Source organism: Oreochromis niloticus, linkage group LG8, assembly GCF_001858045.2.
Source record: "Oreochromis niloticus isolate F11D_XX linkage group LG8, O_niloticus_UMD_NMBU, whole genome shotgun sequence".
NCBI lineage: Eukaryota > Metazoa > Chordata > Actinopteri > Cichliformes > Cichlidae > Oreochromis > Oreochromis niloticus.
In genome coordinates, this window is record NC_031973.2 from 5,168,494 (window position 1) to 5,196,104 (window position 27,611).

Consider the following 27,611-nt stretch of genomic DNA (forward strand, 5'->3'; position numbering starts at 1 on the left):
GGGAGGACTTTACAGAGTGCAATGAGTTCCAGAGGACCTATGAATAAGTAATCCCAGAGCCAGATCCCAGGCTTCAGACCGCTCTAAACACTAGACATCTTTTTCTACTCTTGTGGTTCTCAAACTTTTGTCTGAGTCTGTGAAAAAATAATTTCTTGAAAATAAAAGTCATATTCATTCAGCTTAGCTTCACCTCATGGACCCGTGTCCATGTTCCACCTGTACGTTTCTCCACACACCAAAATTAGAGACCCACTGGCTTAAAGGAAGGAGGCAAAAGGCTTATTTTAAGTTACATCGTGCTCTAAAATAAGATCTGTTAATCATGCGGAGCTACTTTAGCAGAGCAGACAGGAATGAGTATAATAGGACGCCCTTAAAGACATACAATGCTAAATTGGGTTCATTCTAAGGTGTAATATCTGAGCCACTTATTTCTTTTCTGAACTGAATTGAACTGAATCTAATTTTTGCATCTAAAGCTGCAGTATATTGATTTCTTTTATATTTAAGGTAATAAGGATCGAGACAGGAGAGCTTTCCAGAGTGCAACTTTAGCCCTTTTACCAGGACGTACTGAGTTGCAAGACAGCGAGACTGAAACATGCTGACAGAGGATGTCCAAACATCCATGACAAGCATCTATAGTTTTCCTGGATTTGCCAAAGATACATTTATTTCTAATGAATATTGATCATTGTGGCTATTGTTCTCGCCATTTTTAAGAAAGATAGAGTTATCATTATATTTTTTTAAATTAATGAACGTTTCCTTGGGTAGCAGCTGATGTATGTCTGACTTAGATTCGAACGCTGACACTACTGTTCCAAAGTCGTTAATGTCGTCAATACACTATCCAGCACAAGCTTGACAACAACGTTGTACCAAGGGCTGAAGGAACATCTGGAGTAGAAGGAAGGTAAAGTACAAAGTGGTCCCAGTGCTCCCAGTAATCGGAGCATTAGGAGTTGTAACCCCAAAACTGGGAGAGCAGCTCCAGCAGATTTCAGGCACCATATCAGAGGTATTCAGAAGAGTGCAGTCTTACATATACCTCAGATGCTGTGCAGAACCTTCAAACTCCCAGAGGGTCCTACAGTACCTTAGCCCAGTTCTTCTCAACCACTGATGGTGGTGTCTCCTAACGGTACATAAGCAGCACAGATGTTCTATCCCAGTCACTCGTTTGGGTCTGTCTGTGTACGCCAGGGGTGGGCAACTTCAGGCCTCAAGGGTCAGTGTCCTGCAGGTTTTAGATCTCACCCTGCGTCAACACACCTGAATCAAATGATTAGTTCATTTCCAGGCCTCTGGAGAACTTCAAGACATGTTGAGGAGGTAATTTAGACATTTAAATCAAATGTGTTGGATCAAGGACACATCTAAAACCTGCAGGACACCAACCCTTGAGACCTGGAGTTGCCCACCCTGGTGTATGCTGTCCAATAGTCTAGAGGGAACCTTTGGACCCCCTGCAACTTTGGTCCTGGCAACCACCTCCGGTCTCTTTCATCCTTATGTCCATACTGCTCACCATTGTTCCCAGTGTGCTGTAACCTCTGGATCTCCAGCTTCAACAGTAACCATCTTCTGCTGATGTTATTGCACTGAGCTGCCAGGTCCTTCTAGCTCATTGTGGATGTTGGTTTTCTACTGATCCCACATGTGCTGCACATAACCTTTTTTATTGTGTCAGCTGGCATAGTAACATTCCACCAATTCCATATTTTCAGTCCTTCTCCATGTTTGCATTGTTCCAATAGACAATAATATATAAAGGTGAGCTTGAGACACTGGACTAAAGCTTTCCTGTAACATTTGTGTTTAGGTTAGGAGATTGTGCCACCCTGTGGACAACCAGCAGTCCTGCAGCTCAAAGAACCAGCTGCTGCAGATTATTTAACTCATTCAGTTTAACAACCATATCTTAACAATGCATCTGCATGATCGCAGTTGGTTTATTGATATAGCAATGTTTAATTTTATGAGTTGTTTTAAGATTTTATGATAAATTAATGTGAAAGCAGTGCTCTACAATTTGACTTAACATAAACAAGTTTCATTGTTGGGGCGGAGGTCAAGTTAAGGCAATCATTTGTGTTCTTTTAAAAATCCAGCAGAATTTCTTCCTGATTATTTTTTGATTACTGAAACTTCATTACTCTGTTCATCAAATCATGAGTCAGTCTCTCACTTTCTGCTTCAAGGTTCCTACAGATGCCGCCCTCGTCCTGATCAGTGCACAGCTATGAGCCTGTCCTCCTCCCACAGGGATCTTTGTTCTTGAAGGTTTCTTTGGTGTTGGGTGTTGTAGAATTTTGTAAGTAAAGCCTGCAACACGGAAAGAGCTGTGATCAAGCTATTTATTACTGCGCGCAGGAGAGCCAACACACATTTAGCATCACAGTTCACAGTCATGCCAGCTCTTCCCCTTGGGATGTCTCAGCTTCTCTTTTATACCCCCCACACACAACTCTGTGTATCTTTTAGTTACAATAGGTTTCTGTCCCACGGGCTGTGGCTGGACAGGGGACAACTCCCACTATCTTTTCCCAGGAAGCTCCTGGCGCTGGCCCTGAGTTTCATCCTTCTGAGCAAAACAGTTAGCAGATAACATAGTGAAACATCGTTAAGCAAAGCTAAGCAGTTTTCACAAGGTCATGCTGACACATACACATACTTCATCTGAGCATTCAAAGGTTATACAAAATCATACAGTGAAGTTCTAACCAGCTAAATCTACATGTAAGGATAAACTAGAATTTTTCCATAACATTGGGCCAGTTCTGCCTGGAGTTTGTTAGTTTCCTCTTAGTGCTGAGAATTTCTCAGTATTCTTTTTCTTTTCTCTTTAAATGCTGAGAGCTGTTTTTAGTTGATCCAATTTTTTGGGAAACATTTGTGTGCAACTTCCCCTTTCTTGTAAACTTCTACTTAAAGAAATACCCTTGCTTTTTCTGCCTTATCTCTTTGAGTTTTACGCAGTCCTTTTCAACTGCTCTATCTCCAAGACTAAGGCAGCATGCTTTTCCTCTAGGGCCGTTATCTGTTCTGCCTCATTGCCCAATGTCTGACTGAATTCGAAGTTCTCAGAAACATAACATTCACTGCTCGTGTTTACAGGCTCTAAAGCAGCCTGTGGTTCTTTCACTGTGATGTCACTCAGCTCAGGGTGAAGAGGTGGAGTAGTTTGGAGAACGTGTGGTGTTTCTGCAGACAGTGGGCTTCAGTGTTGGTGCCATAGGCTGTGTAGATGTTTCCAGCAGGTAGTTTAAGCACCACTGCAGACTCTTGGAGGGTCACTGTCTACTGTGGTCATGGAGCTGCAGCAGACTCCAATTTTGGTGCTCTAGCAGGCTGTTCCAAGATTTCAGTTCTTGATTTTCAGCAGATATTAGAGTTGTGACCTAAACTAAAATGTTGTAACTCCCGACTTTCAGCAGGGATCAGTTTCAAACGTCTTTCAGGATTTGTAAAGCAGGATTTTCTTGTTCTAGTGCAGTTACCTTCACATAATTTGGATCTGAATGAAAGCACTCTTCAGATTCAGAGGCTGCACTTTTCATGCCAACGCAGGAGACAGCAGATTTTAGACGGTTTTACTTTCAACTTGCTTGGACTGCACCTGTAAATTCATCACTTATAGCAAAATCTGAATTTTTTAGGCATTTAAACAAGCAAACTATGGACTGAATTGTTTCTGCCTCTGTGTGTAATGTCTTTTTTCATCTATTTTTTTTATAGGAAAAGATTTTGATTCCTCAGGCAACGGCTGTTCTCCAGTCAGTAGAAACTATTAAACAGTAGTTACAGGCCGATTGGAACAAATCAGTGTTTCTAAATTTAATTTAGTCACGCTGTTTATAATGCTGCCACAATATGACCTACATGTAACTTTTGGTGCCTAGGTGGTACAGAACAAGTGAGTGAACATAACATTAGATCTTATGTCGACATATCAACAGCATCTGCAAGTACAAGAGTAAGTGAGCAATATTACTGGCCCTATAAAACTGGCTTAATTTTAAAATTTGTAATAAGTTCTGAGGTCTGTTTTCTGTAAAGTCTACAATTGCATGTTATTACATTACAACACCCATGACCAAAATATTGTTGTTCGTCTTTGTTTGCTTTTCCTGTTTATTTTTTCCTCTTTTCCTTCACTTGTCCACTAAATTATCTATTCTCTTCTTTCTTTTTCTGTGCCTCCTTAATCTTAATATCCTAAAGTCACGACCCTTATATCCCTACTATATCTGGACAATATATGTTTATTGATCTATATAAATATTCGCACATATTTATCTTTATATGCCTAGATTATTCTACGTAGTGAGTATTTGGGAAGAAAGGAAGCCTACGTTTGGAGTCTTTCAGCAGTTCCTCCTGCTATGACAGGGGGCGCCAGTGAGTCGATGAGTTGAGTGTTGAGTGGGCCGCAGAAGAAGAGGCGCTGCCGCTGGAGTTTACTAGTTGAATGACAGCGGCGGCGTGAAGTTTGCGGATATTACGCTTTGGGAGCGGCTCGCTTTATTTCAGTGCAGCGTTTTTTTACTTTTGATTTCTTCCCTTCGCTTTTGGAAAAATGAGGGACCGGACCAAAGAATTAGGAAATGTGAGTTTCAAAGTAAACTGCTAACATTAGCCCTAGCTTGCTAGCGTGGCTAAGTTAGCCCAGTTCACTACTTTACCCGAGTTAACCAAAGAGTCTCCAGGGACAACTTAGACCAGCAGAGGGAATCAAAAAAGTGGTTAAAGTGGGATTTTTTTTGCAGATATTTCTCTTTATAAAAGTTGACTTTATTGACGTTTCACTTCCAACTTCCGTTTCAGTCCTTTCTCCTTAAAGGATAGGGCAGGCCGGGACAGGGCAGGGCTGCAGGGCTCATGATTCACATCCTCGGACAGCGAGAAAGCACTCACTGTTTTTCTTCTGTTTATGTTATTTAAAATCAATGTGACTTCAGACCGCAGAGGCTTCGGATGACGATGAGGAGGGCAAAGCGCTGATGAGCAAATCTGGAGGCTCAGAGAAGGAAAATGATGCCTTTTTCAAAAAGGTAAGGCAGAAAAATCACGCACTTCTCCCTGGAAAATCCCCCAAAATCAAATGATCTGCACTGTCCTCATTCACTGTGGTAGTTTGCGCACATTTCTGAATATCACATTTGTGTAAAAGAGAGACAAAAATGCACTGCAGAGGCTTAAATATCACAGACTGCTGCTGATGCTTCTTAGCCTGTTTTGTCAACAAATCATAGTCTGCTAAATCCCAGTCTCCTTGTACCCGAACTGTCATGAGTAAGGAACCAGAGTTAGTCACCTAATATCACAAAATGTGACTATTCTCTGCGCTGATCTTAGGCCTCTGTAATAATATGTTTGAATATTTTTTGGTTTTGATTTAAAATGGTTTGAAGAAACTGCTCATTTTATGCATATTCACCCTTTTGTCCTTGGAGTCTTATTCTTGGTATGGAAAACTCCCCCTAGAAAGTATTTTAAAGGTCCAAAAAGTGTGACTAATATTTCAGGAATGCCTTAGATATTCTCATATTTCAAGATTCAAAAAGTTTACAAGCAAAACACAGTTTACAGGTTAATATAAATCTACAAAATTGCAAATGTACAATTATGAATAATTAATGTTCGACAGTTCATCAGTGATTCAGCCTGATGGCCCGTGGATAGAAATTGTTTTTTGGGTTTTTTTGGTCCAAAGCAAAAACATGGAAAGTAGGAGACCTCTGAGCCTGATCCACTTGACCTTCTTGCCACTATAAATTTTTAGAAAGACGTTTATGTTAGTGACACCATTCACCAACAGGAGGAGAGAAGCTGGAGGATAAGGACCAAGGTTATCTGGGGAGAGGACACAAGGACGTAAGGGCAGGGAGCCACAGAGGCTGGACATCCAGTGTCAGGTTAAATAGATGTGGAGTCAGAGCAGTTTAAACTGTACTGCGTAAATAAGTGGGTTAACGGTGCTGTATGCAAGTGTTTTATTTAAAAAAAAAAAAAAATCAGCAGTTGTTCAACTAACATGAATAGTCTAGTTATAAGGCAGATTAATTGGTTAGTGAGCCATACTGAGCCTGAAGTCAGTTTCAACTGTCATGAAGGTGGCTTTTTACTTGGCTGGATCACTATAGTAACTTGGACTGAACACATGACCTGGTCTGCAGAAGGTTATGTTCAGTGTTTTGGTTAAAAATCGTCTGGAAATGCCGTGTTTTCACTGATTGAGAATATGTTGTACGTATGGTTATGTTTTTCATGCTGAGGAAAGCTGAGCAGCAGTGTAAACAGGGTGCAATCATGGAAGCTCGCTCACTGAAGAACTTTTTTCTTTTTCCATCCATAAGTCAAAATTTGTAGCTGGCGTCTTAAAATGTTGACTTTGATTTGGCCACAGACTGAAGTGGTTTCCACACCTTTGTCATCGAGCCATGGTCCATTGTTAGTCCTGAATTCACTGAATATTATGATGAATCAAGTTTAAAATTTCACAGCTTTAACTTGCAGCCGTCGCGTCAAAAACCTTTATTGCTTCGGCAGAAAATAAGAGGGTAAGTAGCAGCCAGGTGCTGCTAATCAAATGCGTGGGAAAACTACGTCATAACTTGTGACATAACTGGAACCTCCTCTTAACCCTACGCCATAACCTTCCACGTGTTGTGGGCTGCATCGACCCAGCATGTAGTTATATTTCTTGAGAGGTGCACGTCAGGTTACGGCGTAGGGTTAAGAGGGGATCTGGTTACGCTGCAGATTTATTCATGCATTACTTTACAGGACTGGTATGACTTTAATAGAGCTGTGCATAAGCAAATGTCTGCTAACCTCAATGACCTGAAACAGTGTTGAATTGCTTCCAAACAAGAAAATGATTACCTCAAGTTATGGGTGCTAAAGGTTTTTCTACAAGCTGCTGAATCGTGAAGTGGACTTTTTTTCATGTGATGGTATATTAATTCATGAATTCACAAAACAAACAATTTTCTGTAGCACTGCTTCTCTGAATTATTTGCTGCACCAGTATTGCTTTGTTTTGTGAGTGCAGTCAGAGCCTGAAGCAGAAAGCCTGTGTGATACCCATTATTGTCTCTGATGGGGGACTTTAGGTGTTATTGAGCCAGCTAACGCAAAGAAAGCTTACCTATGTTGGCATTCCTTCATAGTAAGCAGAGGCAGCTGCACCCATTTAGCTATAAGGACCGACAGAGGGAATAGGATGATGTTTGCTTGATATATGAGTTAAATTGAGCTAACAAAATAGTTCTTTTGTTCCCTAAGAAACCTAAAATTCTTTCCCTGTCATCGTCAGGTCCAAGAAATTCACGAGGGGCTCCAGCAACTCAAAAGGATGGTGTCTGACCTCGAGAACAAACAGAAAACTGTGCTGGGCGAGGCGCTACCGAAGGAAGGTGCGTAAGCGGGTTTAAATGCTCGTCATATATAAATGGTAAATGGCCTGTATTTATATAGCGCTTTACTAGTCCCCAAGGACCCCAAAGCGCTTTACATATCCAGACATCCACCCATTCACACACACATTCACACATATAAAGTGTAGTGGTTCGCCGAAAGTTGCAGACAGAAGCATGTTAGTAAACTGTCAGAGGAGAGGTGGCGATCAGGTTGTCATATTCAAGGGTTTTGTTTGCTAAACTTAATGTTTTTGATCTTTTGCACAGATATGAAGAAAGAGCTCCAAACTCTTCGAGACGAGATCAAAACGCTGGCTGGTCAAATCCAGAGAAAGCTGAAGAGTGAGTATCTTGGAGCTGGAAAAAGATTTATTATTTTGTTCAGCGTGGCTTGAATTATGGCCATCTTTCCACAGGTATTGAGCCCAAGAAGGGAGAGGATGATGGGAAATACATACCCATAAATACTCGGATGCAGCGCACACAGGTAGCACCTCAGACTTTCTTTTGTAATTAGCTAAAAACATAATGCCCCTCTCTCTTTCCATTTTCTCTGTAAACAGCATGCCATCGAGGTCATGTGACTGGCGTATGATCAGTTTTAATGAGGTTTAATTAACAAGAAAATGAGCTTTATAGCCTTAAGGTGGAATGAATGCTCTGCTGATAGTTTAGACTTCGGTTATTGATAACCATTTTAAAAGCAACTAAATTGTAGGTATTATCTGTAATGGCCACTCATTGTGAAAATGACAGCTGATTTGGGGGAAATTTTGAGGGAAATTACCACTACATTTGTTTTTTCACTCTGCTTCCTTTTTCGTTCGCCAGCACGCCGTCTTGTCCAAGGAGTTTGTGGAGCTCATGGGCCACTGTAACACCATCCAGGCCCAGTACAGGGACAGAAACGTGGAAAGAATACAGAGGCAGCTGAAAATCAGTGAGTAGCACGCAGCACCGAGGAGATATATCTGTCACCTTGTCAGATTTTTGTGGTCTGTGGTCTCATTTGGGGAAATCACTTTCACCGATCACTTCCCCGCTACGGCAGGAGGTTTAAAGTCGGGTGACAACACCATGGCATTTTCTTTTTTCTGTCACTTTCTGTTCTAAAATGACACAACATATGTTTAAAGGGGGTGAGATGGATATTTCACACTAATGTGCAGGAGTGCCTCTACTAGGGTAGCTTTGCATGATTCACATTTCAAAATGATCCTTTTTTATTTCTTTTTTTTTTTTTAATCTTGTACTGTACCAAACGCAGTTTTAGCTCCTCCCCCTTTTAAGCCAACTTTCTCCTAATTGGCTGCCCCTCAAACACAGAAGGGTTGGGTGGCCGGTGGGTGGGGTTTGTGTGCTTAGGTTGACCATATTAGAAATATCCCCTCTCTTTAACATCATACTGAGCCAAGACTAGAAAAGCACAATCTGAAGCCTGAGCTTTTGGCTCACAGGGAGTACGTGTACATAAACTGATCACAATATTTTAAAATTTGATCATCCACCTTTCAAACAGGACATGAAATAAAGGAAAAGCATAATAAGTTTACTTTAAAAGAATTCTGAAACCATGCTGGTGCTTGAAGCTGATTTGACCAAAGATGAGTCAAAGGTGCTCAGCTAGCAGCTCTGCACAGCTTCATGTGTGGTCACGAATGACTAGAAGGCACTGCTGTAATTTCCTGTCATATCCTGCAGTGGTGGGCGTTCCTGTTAAACAAAACCAAACTGTCAAATAATGAAGTCAGTTTAGGTACAACCTAAAAAGCTCAGGCCTTGAACTGCTCTGAATGTTGATGTATGGATATTACAGTGACCTAAAGCACATGGGACCTCTTATCTCTAAGCTCACCCACCCAGCTCCACCCGCCAGCCAGAAGAGGGCTGGCTAAAAGGGGAGTGGCTAAAACGCCTTCAAGTTTAAGATAAAGAAAGATTATTTTGAACTGCTAATCATGCAAAGCTACTCTAGTATAGAGTGAATGATGCAAAGCCTAATGGGAGCGCTGTAATTACTGTAGACGAGGACAAAACAATAGCTTCACTGTTCATCCTGCACGTTCCTCTAAACGCACTGATTCGATTTTCTCCTGTCTTCAGCTGGCAGCAACGTGACAGATGAGCAGCTGGATGCGATGCTCGAGAGCGGGCAGACGGATGTTTTCACCCAAAATGTGAGTACGTGCGAAGTTAACAAAAGGAGAGTGTGTTTCAGCGTGAGAAACCACAACACAGACTTCCCTGCAGCAGATGCAGGTGTTCTGCGGCTGCAGGTTTAGTAACTTTCACATACCTCTCTAACGCCTCTCTAACTGCTTAAACAGGACTACAAATATGGTAAGAATATCCTGTGCAGCCCTTAGCTGTGCTGTAGTCTAACTCAAGTAGCTCGTGCGAAGAATCCTGCAGGCTTTGTGCTGCTGTTCATAGATGACCCCCTGAAAAGTTGTGCCTGGTTCTGCTGTCCACGATTCCCCTAATAAATATGTGGTGTTCAGATCCTGAGTGATACTAAAGCTACGAGGCAGGCTCTGAATGAGATCGAGTCCCGGCACGATGAGATCCTGAAGCTGGAGAGCAGCATCAGAGAGCTGCACGATATGTTCCAGTATCTCGCCATGGAGGTGGAGGCTCAGGTAACGCAGCGCCGATGAAGTCGGTGGAGCTGGTTTGGGCTGCGGATGGCGTTTGATTGTGATGTTTTTGTTCACCACAGGGGGAGATGGTGGACAGGATCGAGAACAACATCAAGCAGTCTTCAGACTACGTGGAGAAAGCAACGAGCGAGCTGGAGAAAGCAGTCACGTATCAGCAGAAATCACGCAAGGTACGCACAGAGAAACCCGAATGACATCATGAAAAGGACAGTTTTTTAATCAGTCGATCTAAGCTTCACTTTTACTTCATTACACTCACAGCAAACACGACGCCAAGTTTTCTCGCAGCTCGAGTACACACACAATCTAAACAAGGATACAAATCGATGCAAAGCCTCTTAGAGACTGTTTTCCCACATTCACATGAAGGTGGTGTTTGCTCGTTTCTGCAGGTTCTCACTTTTCTCTAAAATAAAAAACAAAGGTAAACTTCAGGAGGATCAGTCTGTCCAGTTAGGAAGCAGAAACGTTTATGATTTCAGCTGCTTTGGTGCAAATTAAAGCAACAACTAGTGAAGTAGAGAGGCAACAACAAGGCGACTTCCAAACAGGAAATGGTTTTACAGTCCGTGCTCTCTCCTTATCCCTCCTCTAGTTTTGTTTCGCTGCTAGTAGCATGAGACGGTACCTGCAGCCCTTTCTGCTCCTCCAGGATCTTCACAGTGTGGAGGACAGAGTAGGAGCTGGTCAGGCTCATAGCAGTGAATCGACTGGGCAACTGCCAGAGCCCTACATGTACACATGTCAGAATCAGACTCAGTGAGGGTGGCATGATGACCTGAAGTCCTTTAGTGGGACCTGTGATCAGAGGCCATCAGCGGCGTGAAGCTGCTGTCATCTGTGAACAGAACCCAGCAGCTTCACACTGACAGAAATGAGAGTGGAGAGGCCTAACCAACTGTCATCAAGCATGATTGTTGGTTATGTCCATGCAGACATTCCCTGACGTTAATACATTAGAAAAAATGGATGAGAAATACTTATTTTCCAATTTAGAGGTCAGAGTTACAGTTTCACTGAGTGTAGTCTGTGTAAAATTTATGAAAATACTTCCTTAAGCTTGTTATTGAAACAGTAATTAATTTAATGGTTATCATTAAATTTGGAAAACCAGAATCTGTTGATGAAGAGATGGAAACACGACTCGCTGTTTTCCTAATATTCTCTTAGTGCCTTTTTCTATAAATACACCAGCTTTCCTAGTTTAAGCAGTTGTCCTAAAATCTCCTAAATTAAAAACTAAATCAGAAACAGCAGAGATGCATAACAATAAAAGGACACTTTGTGCTGCAGAGAGTCGTATCCTCTTTTGGTTTCATGAGTACGTTACAGGGAAAATAAGGAGAGGGCTCCGATCCGCTTTGTTTTTCTTCCTCCTCCGTGCTGTTATGAGAGAATACGCTCTGCCCTGTATTCATATGAGTGACGCAAGGTGAAACTTCTTGAAACGAGTTTCCTCATTATTCTGCTTTGGAAAATGCTGCCTTGCAGAGAAATGCTGTTTGGATCACCACTAAAACTCGATCACTGTGCTAAACGTGCAGAGGAGTGGCCTCTGTGTGCTTAACGGCAGCACGCTCCAGAGTCGGAGAGTTTGTAAATATTGACACTGGAAACTGCTCTAATGGAGGAGAACAGCAAATAAATTAGGCTTCTCAAATATTGTGGTAATCCCATCTGTTTGGTTCTATCAGACTCTCGTTAAAAAGATTAAAAAGACTGTGAGATAAGTGAAGCCAGTGCTGCTTTCTTGGCCAGCAGGGGGCGACTCCTGTGAAGTGAGGCTGTAAGAGAAAAAGCCTTTAATATATAACCTGAGCAAACACTTTCCTGATGAGTTTTTGCTCTCAGTTTGTAATTTTGCACATTAGGGTCTCATGTGAGGTAATACAAATAAAAAAATGCTGTGACGAGTCCTCTGCGAGACCAAACCCACACCTGTCACATCTGGTTTTTAAGAAACAAGATGGCTACAGCCAAAATACAGAAGTTTTTTTTTTTTTCTTTCTGTATTAAATCATGTTAATTTTTTCTGCATTTTTAAGCCTTCATAGCTCTTAACTACACGATAAGAGATGAGAGCCAAGCACCAGGACCCTTTTTTTTCCTTATAATTCATTGGAGAAAACTTAAAGTGCTTTTTCAGTAAACTTTGAAGGGTCATATCACCATGTGGGACAGGTGTCTGGTCAAAACAAGCGACAGCATGTGAAGGTCTCCTTTTTGATACCAGGCACATCTTCTAGCTGTCTTTCGAATGCTGGGATGCTTTAACGCTCCTGAATTTTGGCTTATGGTTATGAAATGGAGCAACTTTAGTGTTTACATGAGAAATAAAACTGATCAAACAGCTTCAGGTCAACTTTAAGCTCACAAAATGAGACCCTCTGGATCAACAAGATCCAGATTTGTCCCACTGCGGCAGATGGCCACCCTCCCTGAGCCTGGTTCTGCTGCAGGGTTCTTCCTGTTAAAAAGTTTTTCATTCCCACTGTCGCAAAGTGCTTGCTCAAAGGGGATGGTTTTATTATTGGATACTGATGATTTTTTTTTCCCCAGTAAAAAGCACTTTAAGGAAACTGTTGATGTGATTTGGCGCTATGTAAATAAAATTAAATAGAAGCGAATAAATCTTGGCTCGAGGTTGAGCCCTTTGCAGGAGAACGGCTTTAATCTTGAACAGATCATCCCATCCCTGACCTGATCACGATCGGCTGATTTTTTTTAGCTTATTTATTGAAGCCATTCAGAAGTTGTACAAGTTACAGGCCCTGAAAACACAATAGCTTGTCTTTGGGTGTTGACTCTTCGAATTAAATCCCCATCTGGTCAGACTTTATGGCACCAACTAATCTTCACAGCCTCATGATGACTAGTTGGGAAAGCTCTGGTTTTATGACGTGATTTTAAAAAGACCATGTGTGTTGCTCATGCACAAAAGAAAGAAAAGGAAACAAAACTTTACAAACCACACCTTTGTTACCTAGAAAACAAGCCTGGTATCACATGTTGGGGTAAAAATGAGACCTCTCGTATGCTGTAACATTATAACCAGCGATCTGTCCCACAGAAAATGGGGCAGCTGTGCTTGTGTCTGTGTGTCAGAGACTTTAAATTTGTCCCACTCTGAAACCATGATGGGGTGGGGGGATTGATTTTTCTGTCCTGGAATGACCCTAACCTGTGTGCTTATCTCCCACTGCAGAAAAAACTCTGGATTGCAATCTGTTTGGCCATCCTTATCCTCATCCTCGTCATCGCCGTGGGCACTGCCTTCACCTAGCAACACCCTGCGGTGCAAGTTAGCAGAAGCACATCATGGATATCCCCAAATCCACACATTCATGCATATACATGAACTCACAGGATGTACAGCTGAGCGGAGTCAATTTGATTGTTTTTATTCCTCTAACCCTCCTGTCCGCCTAACGGTTCTACTCTCCAGTTTTTCTGTTGTATGGAAGAGATGTGCTCTCTTGTTTAATCTCACAATCTGTGCTGCGCGCTCGATGCAGGCGCTGCACGTTTTCTGTCAGTTTCTGTTCTGCAAAAACAAACAGCAGGACTCACTGTGGACTGTTACACCAGTCGATCCTTCCCCTCCTGTGTTTAAAAAAAAAAAAAAAATAGAAAAAAGAGGAATTAAGTGACCTTGAGTGGGGCACAGAGCAGTATTGATCAAACACTGGCACTCGTCATACTGTACTCAGGAAAACTGTGTCGTAACGTCGATGCTTCTGGATGAATTGGAGACCTAAAGAACAATTTTATAATGTAGGCCTTTTATAGTCGGATACAGGAAATAGACTAATATAATTGTACATAACCGATGTTGCTGGTGATAAAAATTTATGCAGATGATTTTTAAAACTTGAAAGGTTTTTTTTTAATCATACTGCATACATGTAACAAGTGTAAATACAGATTTTGTTTGTGTGTGTGTGTGTTTGTGCGAAATCCCCCCCCCCCCCCCCCCCCTCACTTCTCTTTACATTTGCATAAGGTGTCTCAACACTACAGGTCCAATGCTTCCCCTTTCCTGTGCCCTTCGGGTTTGTATTTTTGACTCAACGTTGTGCAAGCGCCTGCTTAAACCAACACACGCGTCTTCAGAAACGGTGCCTTCTCCTTTGCAAATGTGACGTCGTGCATTAACAAAAAGGGATGGATGTATTTTAGACTTAAATGTTTTTGGTTTTGGTTTTTTTCTCAGTGCTTTATCCCATTATGCAGTCTTTTTGCTAAATTTTGGAGTCAGAATACACCAAGGGGACAAACGAAACCCATTTCAAAAAGAAAAAAAAAGGAAAAATGAACCAAAACTGAGAGGCGGCTTCTTGGCGACGCCTCGTTCGGAAGCAGAAAGGTTGCTGTGAAAAAGGCTGGCAGAGGACGGTGGGGAGTGACACTGCTACTGTGTAAAATTATGGCTGTTTAAATTTTGCATCGCTCATTTATTTTAATATAGATTTTTTAAAATAAAATACCACCATGTTCCATTATCCTCAGTCTGTCTTGTATCTTTTTAAGATTAGCATGTCTTGAACTATCAGCTGGCCCTCTAAAGGAGCCTGGAAGCACCTCGGGATCCCCAGGAAGAACTGGAAAACGTTGCTGGGGAGGACAAAGTCTGGAATACCTGCTTAACTTGCATTTTTATGGTCTGTTTAATGCACAGGGTGTACAGTGGTTTGAAATAATTATGAAGAGCAATGCACCTCACAGGAAAATGGAAAACATCCCTGAAATCTTTGAAGTTGGCGAGCTTGCTGAACTCAACTGTGGGGTGTTTCCATCCTGATTGGTGGGAGGAAAAAAAAGCCAGTGGGCAGTTTTCATAAAAATAAGTCAGGGTGTCCTCCCTTCCTCTTCTGTTAGAGAGCAGCTGCTGCCTTTGTGACCACAGGGACAAAAAAAATGCAGGTTAACACAGACCAATGTTGTATTTTACCAAACATTTCATTTTTATGATTGAAAAAAGCTGATTTGAAACCAGACATGAGGTCAGTGAGAGGTCAGTGTAATTGTGACACTGAAACTCTTTAGCTGATTTATATTTAAGAGCTAAAACTAGTGATTGACCCAATAAACTCACCACAAAAATGTTACAGATGAGGTCATGAATCAGGTGAGCCGAGGGCAGTTATATTCTCTAGTTAATTTTTATTCTATTTCAACTTTGTTTTTTTAATTCAGTTTAGTTTCAGTTTTACTTGTTTTGGTTTAGTTTTCATTGGTCTTACTGTTAGTCTGTGAAAGTATGGAGGGCAAATGTCAGAGGCAAGATTTAGGAAAACAAGTAAAAGCATTACAATAAAAACAGAAGCCCTTCATAAAAGCAGTTGATTCTCTGTTACAGATACAGATGCTGTTTCAGGGCACTGGGGGGGGGAAAAATGGGGAGGGGGGTTCTTAAAAAAAATTTTCTCAGCATTCTGGAAAAACAAATCTAAAAGACCCCTCCCCATTTTGTCCAGTGGCACTAATAGTCTTCCATTTTTTTCTGTCTTGGTCAATAAGCACACCCAGCAGTACCTCATCAGAAATACTAAAACTAAAGACATTTCCTCTTTATTCTTAGTTCAAAAAATTATTCGTTCATTTTAATGTTTATTCAAATTAAATAAAACCCAGATGTAGCAAAAGTTATATAAATTAAAACTCATATGCAAATTTATACATATTTTTGGTCAGAGGGTTCGATAAGTAAAATTTCCTGACAATTTTTCACAGTTCAGGATTTAACCTCAGCTGAGTTGGTTTGTTGGCTTCAACTGTTTTTTCTAGCTCCAACTGCATTTTTGCAGGTAGAAGTCATGATATTTGGAAGTGAAGGCATTAAGATTGTATCCATAAACACACTAATAACCAGAGATGGGCAGTAACGCGTTACTTGTAATCTGATTACTTTTTTCAAGTAACGAGTAATGTAAGGGATTACTATTGCAAAAACGGTAATTAGATTACCGTTACTTTCACGTAGGAACGCTGCGTTACTGCGTTACTAAAACCGTGATTTTTTGCGAGAACGTCTCATGACAGTGACGTAAGCGAGTGCGACGTTCGTGACAACAGCTGTGTGCAGATCATAATATATCGAGTGCGGGACAGAGTGTAGCATGCAGCGTTTAAAGCGTGGAAGTACTGACCTTATTTTGAGTTTGATTCCATAAAAAGTGACAAAAACATTAGTGTCCGTTGTGCGTGGGAAGAAAACTTCTTTTTACAGCGAAAAAACCCCTAAACTTCCAAGCAAGCACCGAGTGTACTACGACGTAATGTGAAATTCACAGAGAAACTCGCGGATTCTTCCACTGACCGCTGCAGCACACCTGCACCAGGGTAAACCTCCGCCTACCCCAGTCCTGGTTTACAGGTGAAAATAGAGCAACAGGACCGCTAGTCTTTGATTTTATTTATTTTCTGTTGTGTTTTACTTGCATCTATTTGAAAGAGTGAGTGTAAACACAAAAAAATATTTTATTTTATGTGCTGGAATGTGCAGAAAATAGGTTTAAATGTTAAACAAATTTCTTCCAGTCAGAGAATGTTGCATATAATTTAATTTTTGCTTGATGCATAAAGTTAAAAGATTAAAACTAATAAAACAAGTTTTAAAAAGAGACTTTTCCATTTGATTACGTTTTGTATGATGAATTATGCAGAAAAAGTAGAATTGGGCTGAAAGATCTATCGCTTTATCACCTATTCAGGTTGTAAATCGTGTTTTTAAAAAGTAACTAACTAAGTAATTAATTACTTTTGAAAATAAGTAATCAGTAAAGTAACGGGATTACTTTTTGGGGGAAGTAATCAGTAATTAGTAACTGATTACTTTTTTCAAGTAACTTGACCAACACTGCTAATAACCTCTTGGATGACTTCTGCTACACAGCAAACCATATTTGTAAGATAATCCATTAAGAGTTGGAGTACAGTAAGTCGCACTAATAGAAGGTGAAGCTCAGCAGACAGTCGTAGAGCTCCAGCTCTTCTTTCTTTTGTCCTCACCTCTGTCAGTGCACCCCAGGGTGGCTGTGGCTGCAATGTAGCTTGCCATCACCAGTGTGTGAATGGGTGGATGACTGGATATGTAAAGCGCTTTGGGGTCCTTAGGGACTAGTAAAGCGCTATATAAATACAGGCCATTTACCATTTTACCATTTGTTGGTCACAGACAGAAACAAATCTTCATGAAATTAAAAAAAAAAAAAAAAAAAAAATTCAACTAACTTTTGGTCTTTTTATTCAACTGTAATTGCCATAATTTTCAAGTAAAACAATGTGGAATTACAAGGATCAAAGGAATGCAACAAAAAGAGACAGAAATCAAAGTAAGACCATCACCATAAACTACCCCCCCGCCCCCCACACCAGATATCACCTTTGTTCAAAAGTAATTCGACAATTTACAGTCATCTCAAACTGTACCAGTAATTTTATTCACTTTTTTTTTATTTTGTCCAAGTATACTTTTTTTTCTTTTTTTTTTTTTTAAACATGAACCAAAATCGATGATGTGAGAGAGACAAGAAAAAAAAAAAAAAAGTTCAGATGAAAAATAAAACATTAATTCGGTAGCACTGATGCTCCGGGTGTTTTTCCTTTCATGTTTCATGTAAGGGTTGGATTTTTCCCCACATCATTTTTTGGATTAATTTGTTTTTTAATAACTGAATAAGAGAAATTTAACACCCCTGCTTCAGGTGCTTCACAAGGCAATCTGAGGTTCAAAACCATTTGGCCACAGAGGCCCTCTTAAATTCAGTTCTCGACATTTACTTGGCTTTTTGTGACAAGTAATTTTTTAAACTGCCTTTAGGACGTTTTGGGGGAGTGAAAGCTGGATTTTGTGGTGTGACTCATTTTCCAAACTGGAGACAAACATCGTCAGGTACCAGGAACCAATTAATCGACTTCAGTTGTTGAACAAACGCATCACAACACCACAGTGTACTGAAAAAAGCCGAGGGCCACGTTATTAAAGATGTGCAAAAGAGAAATGCAAGGCTGGATTTTCGAATCCGATGAACAGAAAGTGACATGGAAAAAAAATAAAAAATGAACAAAGAGGGGGAGAGGAGGGGCCAAGCAAAAAGACGAGCTCCAGCATAGTGCAGCAAAGATCACATTGACAGATCTGTTCTCTTCCTAATAACCTGGAAGAAATAATAAAATATGCATAACTTATCAACTGACTACAGAGAAACAATAGTCAGGACAGAAAATCTCAAAACCAAACTTTCTAAAACCTTCAACTTACAATACAACCGCTCACTCGAGACTTTTAAATGTCACACAAATTACTTTTCATGTGTAACCCCAGCAGAGGGCGCCGTTTAACCCCGTCTTAACAGAGCATCTGAGTGTTCCAGTCTTTTAATGATTACAGTACATAATGTGAACTAACAACTTGCACCTTTTGTCCCACCCACGCCCCACCCCCTCTGAGTCCAAGTGGTGAGTTTTATCCACGGCATGTCCACATATCTGGACGCTCGACACCGGCGCCACCTGTTTACCGTCAGTCCAGCGTCCCTGAGCCTTCCCCCAGTGCTGAAAAGCAGAGCTGGCGCGCCCCGACTAGAAAGGGAGAGGGCCCGAGAGGCGGGGAGGTCCCTGGCTTGTGCAGCACTCAGTTTGCTCTTGTTTTTCCTCAGAGTGCAGACAAAGCAGCAACCTTGGAGATCACGCCATGCTCTCGTATCACGCTCTGCCACGCCCTCGCTTCTGTTTTTTGTTTTTGTTTTTAATTCCCCCCTTTGGCACTCCAATCATGTCTTATTGTGACGCTGTTGGCTCGAGGAGGAGCGGGTGCTTGCAGCCGGTGACCGGGCCTGCACCGCAGCGAGTGCAGCAACACTCCGTAGCACCCTGTCTGGCGTTGACCCCTCGGTTCCCGAGCTGCTGGTCACATCCTGCGAGAGCTTCTGGGACCTCCTGCCATCCTTGCGACTCTCTCGCTGTTGCTTCTCCTTTTTGTCACGGCTCTTTGCCCGCTCAGGGCTGCGTTCCCTCTCCCGTTCGCTGCCGGAGGAAGTGGCACGGGAGCGGGAACCTCGGTGCTCCGTGTTCTGGGAGCTGAGGGTGCGCTGGCTGCTGTTGCTGCTGCTGCGGCTTCTGCTGCTGCGTCCGCCGCAGTCGCCCTCGCCGTCGCTGCTCATGCTGCTGCAGGCGCTGTGGCCCCGTGACGACGATCGCGTCTCTCCCTCGCCTTCCTTGCTCCTCGAGGACTTCCTGCTCCCTCTCTCTTTCTCCTCTGGTTTAGGCCTCTTATACTCCACCTCTAAGGGTGGAACCAGAGAGCCAGGGCACTGTCTGGTGGAGCGTGATGTAGATCGGCTCGGCTGATTGGGTGTTGAAGGTTTGCTGCTTTTGTTGTTGGTCACAGAGTTGCTCTGAGGAGAGGCTGGCACACTTTTACTTTTAGGCTTTTGGTTTTTGTCCGAAGGGGCAGTGGTGGAAGTCGCAGGAGCTTTAGGGGTGGAGTCTTTCCGAGGGGTGTGGCCCGGGGTGTCCACCCTGCCTTTCATAGCTAAAAGCTTGGCTGCTGCATTGAGTGCTGAGCACCTTTTCCCTAGAACCTCTGGCTCAGGAGGCAGCGAGGACGTGCTGTTGGACAGCGTTTTAGTGTCCTGTGGCGGCTGTGATCCCGCAGACTTCCTGGTGATCCTAACAGAGGAAGTATCGCTGCCCGACTCTCCTCCCGTGGACGCGTTGGCATTGTTTGACGTGTTTCTGTCTGAGCTGCGTGCTGGTTTGGCTCCCTTTCTGTCCTTGGTGCACTTTTCCTTCTCCTGATCTTGGAGCCTGCGTTTTGCTGAGCGAGTGAGCCGGTGCTCCTTCCTGCTGTCGCTGCTGTCAGAGTCGGAGGAGGAAGAGGAAGGAGATCTGGAGCGCCTCCTTCGAGAGGCAGTGGTGGGAAGGTCTGTCTCACTATCCCCTTCTATCTTCTCCTCCTCCTCGCCTTGTTCCTCCTTGTCCTCCTTCCCTGCCTCTGATGTAGGATCCACTCGCCTCTTCTTGGTAGGATGTCGGTTCTCGTAGGTCCTCTTGTGGTGAGCATGGCGGGTGAGGGTGGAGGTAGAGCACCCAGACGATGGCGAAGAAGAGCGAGCAGACTCCTGGCTACTCTGGCGACTAAGTGACCTTTTCTGTTTGGCAGGTTTCTGATCCTCAGTAGTTTTCTCTTCTTCCCGAGGGTTAGCTTCATCTTTCGGAGTGGGGGTTGTGGCTTTTGTTTCTCGTCCCACTCCTTGGGGACTTCCTGACTCTTTGGTCTCAGAGGAACTCTCCACCTTTCTTCTTTTAGGCTGAGACTGGCTAATGTCTGACTTTTTGTCGTCGTCTTCCTTACTCATCGCAGCTTCAGCCTCCACAGGATCCGTTTCCATTTCTGTCACCTCTTCTTGGTCGCTTTTAGAAGCTGACTCTTTCTCTGTTGATGGCTCTAAAGATGGTGCAACGAGGGGAGTGGATGAGGGAGCGGATATGGGAGCAGGTGTGGCTTCCTCGGTCTGAGATGGTGCAGGAACACTTGTGGATGAAGAAGTTTGTAGCTGAGAGGAAGTGACTGCAGAGGTTTGTGTAGTGGACACGGGTGGAGCTGTTTTGGTTGTGGATGCTGTGACTGTAGCTACTGACGCAGGGGTGATGGTTGTGGTTGTTGACCCTAGGGAAGTAGACTTTTCTGGTGATGGTGTAGCTATGGTGACAGACAGTGATGCTGGTGTTGTAGCTGTTACCGGAGGTGTTGTCTTGTCAGTCTTTTCTGCAGTTTTGGGAGGAGCAGAAGAAGAAGAAGTGAGGACTTCGGAGGGTGCTGCAGTTGAAGGTGTTGTTACTCCTGCTGGGGTTGATGAAGCTGCTGAAGCCTTCTTTGCCTCTGCAGGTGTAGCAGCACTTGTGGATGGTGTAGTTGGAGGAGGTGTGCAGACTGGACTTGATGCTGAAGGCTTTTCGGGCTCTACATGTTCCTGAACCTCTGCAGTTGGTGATGCTTGTTCGGTCGGGCTTTTGTTAGCAGTCTCAATTGTCTTCGCTTTGGCTGGAGGGGAAGGTGGAGCTGTATTACCAGAAGATGGTGCCACTGTTTTGACTGGTGGTGATGTAGAAGTCTTGTCAGACACGTTCTGGATTGAGTCTAACATACTGGTTTGTGCTGTTTTTACTGGAGCTGTCACAGTTGTAGCTGGAGCTGGGGAGGTCTGCTTGGGCGAAGGTGGAGCTGGGGAGGTCTGCTTGGGCGAAGGTGGAGCTGGGGAGGTCTGCTTGGGGGAAGGTGGAGCTACAGGGGCCTGTTTAGGCAAAGCTGTAGCTGGAGAGGTCTGCTTGGGGGAAGCTGTAGCTTGAAGGCTCTGCTTGGGTAAAGATGGAGCTGGGGAGGTCTGTTTGGGGGAAGCTGTAGTTGGAGGGACCTGCTTGGGTGAAGCTGTAGCTTGAGAGGTCTGCTTGGGCGAAGCTGTAGCTTGAGAGGTCTGCTTGGGCGAAGCTGTATCCAGACTAGATACAGGATGACTGGAGGGGGTGGAGGCTAGAGAGGCTTGTGGCAAGTCCTTCACAAGAGAAGCAGTTGGAGGTGATGTCACTGCAGTGGTGACTTGTGGTGTAATACTAACTGTTACAGACACTGTGGTAGCAGCTGTTGTGAGTGTTGGGGTGGGGTCTTTAACAGCTTTGGAAGATGACGTAGTGGGTGGAGTGGAGTGTGTAATTGGTGTGGTTGTGGTGGTGGTTGCCTCCACAGCTGGTTGAACAGCAGCCTCTGAAACTGTGGAAACCACAGGTGTTGGTTTAACACCTGGAGGAGGAGGTGAGACATCGCTGACAGGTGGTGACGAAGCTGTGTTGCTGACGGGGGTGGAGGTATACGTGGAAGAAGAGAGGACTGGTGCTGGGGCTGGACATGGAGCTGGAGCTGAAGCAACCACTTGGGGAGAGGCAGGCTCAGAGATCGGTGAGGTCACCTGGGGTGCAGGTGGAGTGGGAAGTGAGACGGGTGTGGAAACTTCATCTGACTTTGTTGAAGAGGCTGGATTTGGAGGCGGGGCCAAAGCCTCAGTTTTAGTGTCTGTCTGATCAGCTTTGGTTGACTGTGAAGACTGAGTCATTTCAAAAATAGCAGCAGGAGGCGGGGTCTCTGAGATCGTCAGTTCTGTCCTGGAATCAGTTTTTGATAGATCAGAGTTCTGGCTCTCATTAACGGTCTCTAGCGTGGTCGTCGAGTCCTTTCGGGGACGACCCCTCTTACGTTTAGGGGACAGTGGCGGGTTTCCTTCCTCAATTGCCGAGATGGGATGTGGGGATGTGGTCGATGTGTTGTCAAGTTCAGGTAGTCTTGTGGGAGTCTTAGGGGGCCGGCCCCTCTTTCTTTTCAAAGGTGGCATGAGAGAGTTCACGCTGGACTCCGCAGCAGAGGCGGAAGCAGCGTCTCTGCCTGGTGGCATGTCCGTTTTCCTGGACTGGTTCACTCCCCGTCCTCTCCCCAGATGCTGCTCTCCCATCTGAGCAGCCATACGAGATTCGGTTTCCAATCTGCGCCGCACAGGAAGATTCCTCAGCACTGGCATGTCAGGAGACAGATGAGGAGGGGAATATGGAGGATAGCCTCTGACAGGCTGAGGGTGCACAGGCGGACTTGGGGTAGCGTCTTGGTCCAGAGGGGATTTGGTAACAGTCTCTTTAGTTTTGCTGTCTGGGCTCGGCGATGCGTCCTCTTTGTTTGGCTCGTCAACAAATCCAGCACCGCTGTCCTCCGCCGTTGCCTCTTCTGAAGAGCAACCACCTCCTGTCCCACTTCCTCGCCGCCGCCTCTTTCGTGGCTCCTTCTCTTCCACCACTGTGACCAGCCGGCCCGGGAGCTTCCGCAGAACTTTGGCTGATGGTGAATCTTCAACCAGTCCCCGCAGCACTTCACCGTCCGCTGACTGCCGCTTGCGAGGCGACCGTGAGCTGGTGGAGGGAGGAGACATGGCGCAGTCTTTACTGTCATCGTCCTTAGTCTGATGATCCGCCGGACAGCTGGACTCCAGCGATGACTCAGACGCCCTCCTCTCATTCTCCACCTCCTTCTCCTCCCTCCCCGTTTTAGAGATTTTACTGTCCGTCTCCCCAGCACACTGCTGTTTCCCACCAGGGGGCGAGGCTGTAGGAGGGGAAGGCACTGGGCTGGGATGGGAGCGGTTTGGTTGAGTCCTGGTTTTGGCGCTCTGGTGATCTCTGGCGGGAGATGACGCTTTCGAACATTTGGAGGAATCTTGAACCCGGGTGGATGATGAAGTTTTGTGGTGGTCTGTGCGGTATGGGGTCGTAGACACAGAACCTGTGTCTTTGGCAGCTCCTCGTCCTCTCAGACCTGAGCGGGATCTTTCAGGCACTTCTCTGGGAGTCGTGGGCTCAGGCTCAGTTTCAGGCGAAGCCCCACGGAGTCGGCCGCTAGTCCTCGTAGAGGTGGCGGTCTTGTCCTTGGGTTTACGACCACGGCGGGCTGGAGCTGGATGGGCGGGTTCGACAGAAGTTGGTGTTGACAAAAAGTCATCCTCGTCATCATCAGATGACGTGTGGAGCTTCAAGCCCTCCTCCTTGGCCTGGTCCAGACCCTTCCTGGCAGCCTCCACCTGTTCCTAAGCACACAAGAGGAGAAGATTTTTTTTTTAAAGTTTTATCAAGTTAAAATGTTTGACTTAAACCAAAATCAAATATATTCTAGTTCCTGCTTTTCCCTTTATTGTCTAAATTACTTTCAAGTATTATCGTGGTGATCGTGGCTCAAGAGTTGGCAGTTCGTCTTGTAATCGGAAGGTTGCCAGTTCGAGCCCCAGCTCCGACAGTCTCAGTCGTTGTGTTCTTGGGCAAGACACGTCACCCGTTGCCTACTGGTGGTGGTCAGAGAGCCCGGTGGCGCCAGTGTCCGGCAGCCTCGCCTCTGTCAGTGCACCCCAGGGCAGCTGTGGCTACAATGTAGCTTGCTATCACCAGTGTGTGAATGGGTGGATGACTGAACATGTAAAGCGCTTTGGGGTCCTTAGGGACTAAGTAAAGCACTATACAAATACAGGCCATTTACTACTAATTATTAAGCTGAAGTTGAAAGTTGTGATTTTACCTCAGCCTGCTTCAACTCCTCTTTGCACACATCTTCTAACGAAGCTTCCAGGAAGTTCATGGCGTAGCGTTCAATGGGAGTGAGCTAAAGACAAGCAGAGGAAAAGATGCGTTTAAACAAACTGTAATTCAAAGATTCAGCAGAGCATTAATATTTTATTATACTATACATTTTTATAGCCGATGCCTTTTTACTCACCTGCTCCACCAGTGCGGCTATTTCCTGCTCTGCTTTAGAGAGCTCCTCCACTTCCTCCTGCTCCCCTCCGTCATCCAGCGGTATGTTTTCGTTGAACTCCGCCAGTTCGGCCACCTGCTCTGCTTTGGCTTGAGAGGCTGCCACTATGTCCTCCTCATCCTCAGCACGACACAGCGCCTGAAGCAAACAGATGGAGATAATCAGGTAAATGTCCACAAGCATGATAAATGTGGCAGGAGTAAAACTTTTTCCTGACTCTTTTGGATTATGTGTGCGTACAAGGTGTGAAATAAAGTTCAGGTTTTAAAAATCAAATAACTTAGCCTAGTCAAATTGGTCGAATCTCCAAAGTTATTCTATTGTATTCTTTTCAAACAGTGGTCCAGGTTAGTGAATGGAATTGGAGGAGGGGAAAAAATAGCAGCTACAACACCCTGACCAGATGGAGGAGTTATTCTAAATTTCGTCTCCTGCAGAGTTGGAAAAGGATGAAACTATCCATAGAGTCCAGAAATGTTTTTGTACTGGTCTATAAATGGGTTTAGTCCTGCTGTAAATTTGGGCATTTTAACACCATCGCCATCCTCATATACATGTTTACATGAATATGAGGATGGCTTGCTTTCAAAGCCAGCCTCAGATGGCTTAATTTTTAAGCCCTGGATGTCAGCAGAAATTATCTAAACTGTGGTGCGTCCCAGCACACAGCACAGTGCAAGAAAATTTTTGAAAATGTGCATTATCAAGGCTTTGACACGCTGGAGGAGATCAAGAGTTCAAGTACAGCCAGGGCACAAGTAGAGGAGGAACACGACAGGAGTTCTCGTGTCAGATCAAGCCACAAAACTGGGAGCCGTTAGGGATGGGAATCGAGAACCAGTTATTGTAGAAAACCAGTTCCAAGTAGTTCAATTCCGGTTCTTGCACAATCAGCTGATTTCAGTTTGTGTATCAGAGGAGGAAAATAGCGAAGCAGTCTAGAGCATGGATCTGAACATTTACTTTTATTGTACAAAAGGACGAGATGAACGGTAAAGTGGAAACCTGCATATCCAGGACAGAAAAAACCGCAACAACGGTTCTTTAAAAGAATCTGCCCAGACAGCATGCTAACGCTAAGCTAGCCAAGAACGCAGAGTGAAAGTAATGTAACAAGTAGTATAACGAATTACATTTTCCTGGGTGTAATTAAGTCATGTACTGCATTACTTTTGAGAAAAGTGTTCTGTGTAATAATTACTTTTTTGAGCAAAGTTTCAACACTGATCACAACAAAGACGGGAAATACCTCAACAAACATTTGACCCACAGTATACAATTAATTTGAATGAATGTAATTTCTTTGTTCCTGCTTAGCTGTCAAAACAGAGCCAATGAGAACCCAGTCGATCGATTAAGAATTGAATCAATGAGTAATGTCAATAAAGGAATCGCTAAATTTTTGAAAAGTCCTTGAAACAGTCCAGAAGTTCACAAGAAGATCACCTTTAACAGGAAATCATTTTTTTAAGCAAAAACCTGATTCAGTTTATACTGCATGTAAGACTTGCTGTAAAAGTACATTTTGTTCCTGGTAATCACCAAAAGGTGGGCGGTAAATATCCAGTTACACCAAGTTTCTAACCTGCTCCAGGATGGTGGTGCTCTGCTTGTTGACGGCTTCCTCCTCCTCAGCCTGGGGCACCGACAGCTCCACCGCCGCCTCCCTCTTCTCCCCCTCATTCACATCAAACAGCTCTCTGATGGTTTGCTGAGGAACAAAGTGACAGTCGGACACATTTAGCAAAGGCAGAACGGGTTATGTGTGCTTGATGAAACAGAAAACAAGAGGCACTTGAACTGATTAATGTCATCAACACACTAAACTCAAAAAGACCAATTAGAAGAAACTCCATTATACTTTAAAAAAAAAAAAAAAAAAGCACAAGTGGTATTTATATAAAAGACAGTTTGAACAAATTTAATTAAAAGGGGGATGAGGTCTCGCCCTGTCATCCAGCACTGAAAAAACATCCCTTCACATGATACCAGTGACTGTATTCAATTATGCACCAAGCACCCACCCACATGTTTGAGCGCCTTTCGACTATTAATCATGCACAGATGAATCACTGAGCTTATCCAGACACAAAAGAAGAAAGAAGAGAAAATGCTCGACTGAAGGGCATTTATTTTACAAAGAAGGCCCCATGTAAACCCGATACCTGTTTAAAGAAGGCTGTGGTGAAGTTTCCTCCTTCGATAGCCATATCTCCCAGCATCCTCTTCTGGTTTGCCTTCTTCAAAATGTTCTCCTCCACCGTGCGCTCACTGATCAACCTGAGGAGGAACATAAAACTATTTAGTCTTTTAAAATCACATTTCTATTTTTCACTGGGCCAAAGATTATCGGTTGTATAAAACCTCCCCCTACACCCAGATGGGTTGGTGATGACCAGGTGGTGTGAAGCGTTTAACCAGATTCTGCAGATTTTTTAAATTCAGAGACTACTGAGCTCCAAATTCCGTTTTAAACTCTTTAGTTTTTTATTGCTACTCTTTTTGTTGCTTTTGCTTCTGAAATTCTGCAAAGAACGTAGGAGATGCTCATCAGTTTAAGTCAAACAAGATGAACGCTCGTATGTGTCAAACAGATGCTGACGACATTTCTTTCTTTATGTTCAATGCAGCAGCTCTGTGCTCTCAGCTTTTTGTTTCTCTTTGTGTGTTTTGTCTGTGAGTTCAGTCTCTATTGTGTATGCTTATTTATTCAATGTCTGTCTGTGTTTTATAATATTGTGTCTGACTTTAAGCTACCAAGAAACTGATTCTACCACACGGAATTTCATTATATGGCTAAATAATGACAACAAAGCATCTTAAATCTTAGTTAAGGGAGTGGGTTTTGATTTGGGAAAGTTTTTATATGAGGATTATTATATTTTAGTAAAAGCAGGGAAAAAGAAAGTCACCTGTAGATGTGGACGTCGCGGGTCTGGCCGATTCGGTGGCATCGGTCCTGAGCCTGAGCATCCATGGTGGGGTTCCAGTCACTGTCGTAGAACACCACAGTGTCGGCCCCGGTCAGATTGACCCCGACGCCGCCGCTGCGAGTTGACAAAATGAAGCAGAAGATGCGTCGATCTGCATTGAAGCGCTCCATGAGCGCCTGGTGGTGGCGTGCAGAAGACAAACAGAGGAAATGAGCATCACAGACAGACCACAGCTTTCTCGTTCTTG

At 43.8% G+C, this 27,611-nt stretch overlaps 2 protein-coding genes and 1 long non-coding RNA gene across 5 annotated transcripts in view; 1 reads left to right on the top strand and 2 right to left on the bottom strand.

Annotated features, from left to right (window-relative positions):
• Window positions 1–4,402: 4,402 nt before the first annotated feature.
• Window positions 4,403–14,026, top strand: stx4 (syntaxin 4). The gene is made up of 10 exons (XM_003448643.5): window positions 4,403–4,615; window positions 4,968–5,060; window positions 7,328–7,427; window positions 7,698–7,772; window positions 7,847–7,917; window positions 8,262–8,370; window positions 9,534–9,607; window positions 9,932–10,069; window positions 10,150–10,260; window positions 13,296–14,026. Exons 1-10 carry the CDS (start codon window positions 4,586–4,588, stop codon window positions 13,371–13,373), a joined length of 879 nt encoding a protein of 292 aa, XP_003448691.1. The 5' UTR covers window positions 4,403–4,585; the 3' UTR covers window positions 13,374–14,026.
• A 280-nt stretch (window positions 14,027–14,306) lies between these two features.
• On the bottom strand, window positions 14,307–16,288 carry LOC112847688 (uncharacterized). Its single transcript, XR_003221406.1, has 2 exons — window positions 16,240–16,288; window positions 14,307–14,982 (listed from the first exon to the last, which is right to left on the bottom strand). It is a non-coding gene; the product is annotated as an uncharacterized LOC112847688 (long non-coding RNA).
• A 1,031-nt stretch (window positions 16,289–17,319) lies between these two features.
• srcap (Snf2-related CREBBP activator protein) overlaps window positions 17,320–27,611 on the bottom strand; it is a 36,712-nt gene continuing 26,420 nt past the window's right edge. For all 3 annotated transcript variants that reach the window (XM_025909994.1, XM_025909993.1, XM_005453744.4), the window contains 6 exons: window positions 27,344–27,540; window positions 26,597–26,711; window positions 26,017–26,142; window positions 24,393–24,569; window positions 24,195–24,278; window positions 17,320–23,712 (listed from right to left, as the gene is read on the bottom strand). In XM_025909994.1, the coding sequence (XP_025765779.1) occupies window positions 18,865–23,712; window positions 24,195–24,278; window positions 24,393–24,569; window positions 26,017–26,142; window positions 26,597–26,711; window positions 27,344–27,540 (5,547 nt within the window). In that variant the 3' untranslated portion in view covers window positions 17,320–18,864. The remainder of the gene's footprint in view (window positions 23,713–24,194; window positions 24,279–24,392; window positions 24,570–26,016; window positions 26,143–26,596; window positions 26,712–27,343; window positions 27,541–27,611) is intronic.

Bases quoted from the DNA above. Each gene is read 5' to 3' on its own strand.
- stx4 (XM_003448643.5), top strand. From the start codon at position 4,586: ATGAGGGACCGGACCAAAGAATTAGGAAAT. The intron at 7,428-7,697 runs GTGCGTAAGCGG...TCTTTTGCACAG, and splicing joins CGAGGCGCTACCGAAGGAAG to ATATGAAGAAAGAGCTCCAA. The intron at 7,918-8,261 runs GTAGCACCTCAG...TTCGTTCGCCAG, and splicing joins CTCGGATGCAGCGCACACAG to CACGCCGTCTTGTCCAAGGA.